At 35.9% G+C, this 5,035-nt stretch overlaps 1 protein-coding gene across 5 annotated transcripts in view; it reads left to right on the forward strand.

Annotated features, from left to right (window-relative positions):
- ZCCHC4 (zinc finger CCHC-type containing 4) overlaps nt 1-5,035 on the forward strand; it is a 50,073-nt gene that overhangs the window by 2,432 nt on the left and 42,606 nt on the right. The window contains exon 3 of one of the 5 annotated variants that reach the window (XM_023534162.1): nt 155-237. The exons of the other annotated variants lie outside the window; for them this stretch is intronic. Within the exon in view, the coding sequence (XP_023389930.1) occupies nt 155-237 (83 nt within the window). The remainder of the gene's footprint in view (nt 1-154; nt 238-5,035) is intronic. 5 annotated transcript variants of the gene reach the window in all.

Consider the following 5,035-nt stretch of genomic DNA (forward strand, 5'->3'; position numbering starts at 1 on the left):
CCCCGCCCCGCCGCCTCCCCGAAATGAATGTTTAGTTACAATTTTGAGTTGCTTGAATTTCTGGCTTCTTGATGTCAGAATGTGATACCATTTTTTTTCTAGAATGGTAGCAAGTTCGATGGTGTATTAAATGGATTTTTGTATCCTCTTTCAGTTATCAGGAGCTAGACTTGCTGCCCGAGAAGCTCATAACCGAACATGTCAGCCTCCTCTATCTCGAACAAAGTGTGTGGAGAGGTACTGATGTGGTATCATTTTTATTTATTATCCTGGTGTTGTTTTTCTCCCCTGTGCCTTTAAGCTTAATTTATTGTTTTTATTATGGTAAATATATATAGAACAAAAAATTTGCCAGTTTAGTAACATTACATCCACACAATTATGCAACCATCACCACTATTTCCAAAACTTTTCATCACCTCAAACAGAAACTCTCACCATTAAGTAATAACTCCCCATTTCCCCCCTCCCCCCAATCCTGGTAATCTCTAATCTACTTTTTGTCTCTATGAATTTGACTATTCTAGGTACCTCAGATTAGTGGAATCATCCATATTGTTCCTTTTATGTATGGCTTATTTCACTTAGCATAATGTTTTCAGTCCTGGCTTATCCGTGTTGTAGCATGTGTTGGAATTTCATCCTTTTTATGGCTGAATAACATTCCATTGTGTGTATGTACCACATTTTGTTTATCTGTTCATCCATCAGCGTTTCCACCTTTTGGCAATTATGAATACTACAGTACACATAGGTATATAAATATCTGTTTGAGCCCCTGTTTTTAGTTCTTTTGTATATGTACCTAGGAGTGAAATTACTGGCAATACTATGTTTAGTTTTTGGAGGATCCGCCAAACTGTTTTCCACAGTGGCTGCACCGTTTTACGTTCCCACCAGCAATGTATGAGGATTCCAATTTCCCCACATCCTTGTCAACACTTCTTATTTTGTTTTTTGTTTTTTGTTTTTTAATAGCCATCCTAGCAATTGTGATGTGGTATGTCATTTTGGTTTTGATTTTTTTTATTTCCCTAATTACTAATCATGTTGATCATCTTTTCATGTGCTTTTTGGCTAAATGTATAGCTTATTTGGAGAAATGTCTATTCAAGGTCTTTGTCCATTTTTAATGTGGTTTTTGGTTTGTTGAATCACAGGAGTTCTTTATATGTTCTGGCTATTCCACCTTTGTCAGATGATTTGCAATTTTTTTCCTCCATTCTGTAGATGGTCTTTTCACTTTCTTGGTGATATCCTTTGATACACAAGAGTTTTTAACTTCGATAAAGTTTAGTTTATCAAATTTTTCTTTTGTTGCTTGTGCTTTTGGTATTATAGCTAAGATTCCATTGCCAAATCCAATGTCATGAAGATTTACTGTAATGTTTCTCTTTTGAACTACTGAAAGCACCAAAAATTTTTTTTGAAAGTTATAAACATCTATTTTTTAAAATCTTCATTGTTAAAATGTTTTATTGGGTGAACTGGAATTGAGTCATAGATGTTATTCTTTGGCAAACCTGTGAAAAGAATTCATCCCTCTCCTAGGTCATAGGCATTGTACTCTGTGTGCTGGGAGAAGCTCCTTAAGAATCTCCTGGTCTGGGTTGCTGATGACAAATAGGTCTTCTCTTATGGCTGCTCCTTCTGGCTGCCCGGGCTGCTGTGTTGAGAAGAATTCTGAGGTCTTATCCAGGCTAACTGGAAAGGATTGCTGGGATCTATTACAAATGTCTTCCTGAGTTTCTTAGAATTTAAAATCCTTTGATAGAGGCATTTCTTAAGATAAATTGATTGCCTCTTTACCAAAGTACTTAATCTGTGATATCTACTCAGTTTATGAGAATTCATTCAACAACAAAAAAATTAAAACAGGAAGTAATGTAAATCGAGCACTGCTGTGAGCTAGGCACTAAGCTAGGTGTTTTACATGAGATATTGTTTAACTTTGTGGACTAGTCCTGGTCCGTGGCCTATTAGGACCTGGGTTGCACAGCAGGAGGAGGCGAGGGGCTGGCAAGCTAGCCAAAGCTTCATCTGCATTTGCATCCTCTCCCCAGCGCTAGCATCACCGCCTCAGCTCCATCTCAGGTCATCTGGCATTAGAGTCTCATAGCAGCACCGGTCCCTGGTGCCAAAAAGTTTGGGGACCGCTGATAGATATATCATAATGAGATAAAATAGAATATCGAAGATACAGAAAGTAGAAAGTAGAAAAACATTGCCCATGGTTTCTCCCTTTGCACCCATCACCTTGGCCATTCTATAGTAGTTCCTCTAGGCCTTTTTTTCCTATGCCAAAGTTTGTTTTACAAGGTTGTAGTCATAATATGTACATAGTTTTGTACTCTGCTTTATCACTTTCTTTTATCTGATAAGCATGTTTTTCATATTATTACATATGGATATTGGTGATTTAAATTCTATAAGAAAATCTAGGTGATCTTGTTTCTTTGCATGATAAAATTTTATTCTGGAGCTAAAACACTGTTCTTGTTTTTATATTGATAAAGTATGTTTTTTGATAATAAAGTCTTTGAAATTCATATTTTATGCTAATTACAATATAAAAACACTGGCTAAAATATGAAGTATTAAAGAATTTCAAAAGGTTGTTAGCTTGGGTTACTTATAGAGGCTATTTACTTCACAGAATCGGAATTATTTAAAAAAGAAAAAGACAATACATATTCAGTAAGATTCAGGGGTCATAATTTCATCTGTTATCTAGTACTGATTCTTGAGAGCATGTCTTAAAATAATTTTCAACATCTTAAATCATCTGTAACCCCTAATGTTGGATTTTGTTGCCCAAGCCACCATCGATCCATCCATCCATCCATCCGTCCGTCCATCCATCCATCCATCCATCCATCCATCCATCCATCCATCCATCCATCCATCCATCCAATCACTTATTCTTTCTTTGTTGAGGGATGAAAAATAACTTAAAATGCTAATAGTGGAGTTGAGATATATTCAAAGGTTATACAGTGCAAAGAAGAATGTCGACACTCGTAGAAAAGACCGAGTGCTCTGGAAAGACAAGCACTCGTAGAAAAGACCGAGTGCTCTGGAAAGACAAGCGTTACAGCTAACTTGTGCCTTTGCTGTTCAATACATTGTAAGGACATGGTATTTAAAGAGGTTTTAGAGGATAAGTGGAAGTATTAGTTTTTTGAAATATAATATCATTGATTTCACAGCTTTACTTTGTAATTGATGCTCTTATGATTTCTCACATGCTTTCTATGGAGTAAAAAGTTTGAAATCAGTCATTCCTTTAAAAATTAAAAATTTTGGCTTTTTAAAATCAAAGGCTTATGAAATTATGTATTTTCTGTTAGTGTCTTCAATTTAAAATTAGCAGTTCATTCTTTTATGTAAATAGATCTAAGGATGATGTGATTGTGTTTTCTAATTTAACATCTCATTTATAAGCTATTAAACAATTACTATATTTGAAAGTGTTAAAAGTATTTAAACATTATACCTATTCCATGATGCAGACTTCATCTGCTCTTGTGGAATAACGATAGCTTTTCACTGACTAATTTATTTTTTGAAATTGTCAGGAATAATAATGCTAGCACGATAAATTGACCTTTGTTACTTGAGTTTTATTATGGAATGGACAGTGCTGCACAGACTTCTAGGTTCTGCAGAATAGGATTTGATATTCATTTTTCTAATCTCACTCTTTGAATCATGCTTTATATTTCACATGTGTTTAGTTGACAGATTTACATTTTGTGCCTGAGATTTGACTTCCCTTATAGTTTTAGGCTGCCTGTCACGCTCTGAAATGTGTTATTCTATTATGTACTACATTGGCACCTTTATGGTGACCTATGAAGTCTTGAGGAAGATGTTTTAATGATAAAATCAGTATTAATTTACGTGCATCCAGATAGTTTTGTTTGGTTGATAATTCATTTGGTTATGTTTTTTTCAGAGCTCATTTAAACTCAGATTTTCAAGGTCTGCTATTAGGGAAATGCTGTAAACATAATTTGTCTACTCCAGGAAAGGCAAATGGAACATCAAATGGAGATCAATAAAAATGACATTTCAAAATGCTAGCCTGCAATTTATGAATCATGCTGAGCCATGCGCCAGAATGAGTTTCTTCTCCCCCTGGGGTATGTGTAGTAAGTACAAATAAGGAGGGAGCACTGAGTAATTCTTAGTTCTTCATACTCTTATGTTCTTCCTACCAAACTTTAAAAACCTTGTGTCCAAATATTAAATTTAAAGAGATATAGTGGAATGATTTTGGTGTGATTTGGAATAGAGAGAAATATACCCACGATCTCAGTTTATCTTTTGTCAAGAGAAGTTTGATAAGCAATAAAGCTTTCTAAAGGATAATTTTGACAAGACACAGAGATATATAAGTGGAGGTTTATTTAACAGTGTTCTTACACTTAGTGCCTATAGTGCCTTTAGATATAGTGCCTATATAGTGAGAGAATTGTCACACTAGCCCCTCATTGCCTTGAACTTTGTTTCATCTCTTCCTGGTGATTTTGCAGCTTATGCCTTTAGCTGGCATCACAGAACCTGACACAACTTCATCTGCTTGGAGATCTTCCTTCTCTTTCCAATAAAGCCCATGATTATTGTTATCATTCAACAATGACTATTTACTTCTCTAATATCAAATGTATGTTCTGTCGCTCTCTTTTGGGGCCTGATGACTGCATGTACAGTAACTTTGCGTTTCGGGCCTGCATCGTAGGGTGGTGGCAGTGGCACTCCGCCTGCAGTTCCAGCCGTGCACAGTACAGCATCAAAGAGATGACAGCGTGAAGAGCTGGGACCAAGCTCACACATAGGTGGATAGTCCAAGCTGCATCGTGACCTCTGTCCGACTGATGGCAATTATAAATCATATCTCAATATCATAGAAGCTAAAATGTGAAAAAATATGCTTCTTAAACTGGTGAAATAGGGTGGTTGGGTTTTGTTTTGTGATCTGATCCAATAGGCTTTTCCATAATGCACAGAGTTAGTGCATTTTCATAGTGGT

Source organism: Pteropus vampyrus, unplaced genomic scaffold, assembly GCF_000151845.1.
Source record: "Pteropus vampyrus isolate Shadow unplaced genomic scaffold, Pvam_2.0 Scaffold5, whole genome shotgun sequence".
NCBI lineage: Eukaryota > Metazoa > Chordata > Mammalia > Chiroptera > Pteropodidae > Pteropus > Pteropus vampyrus.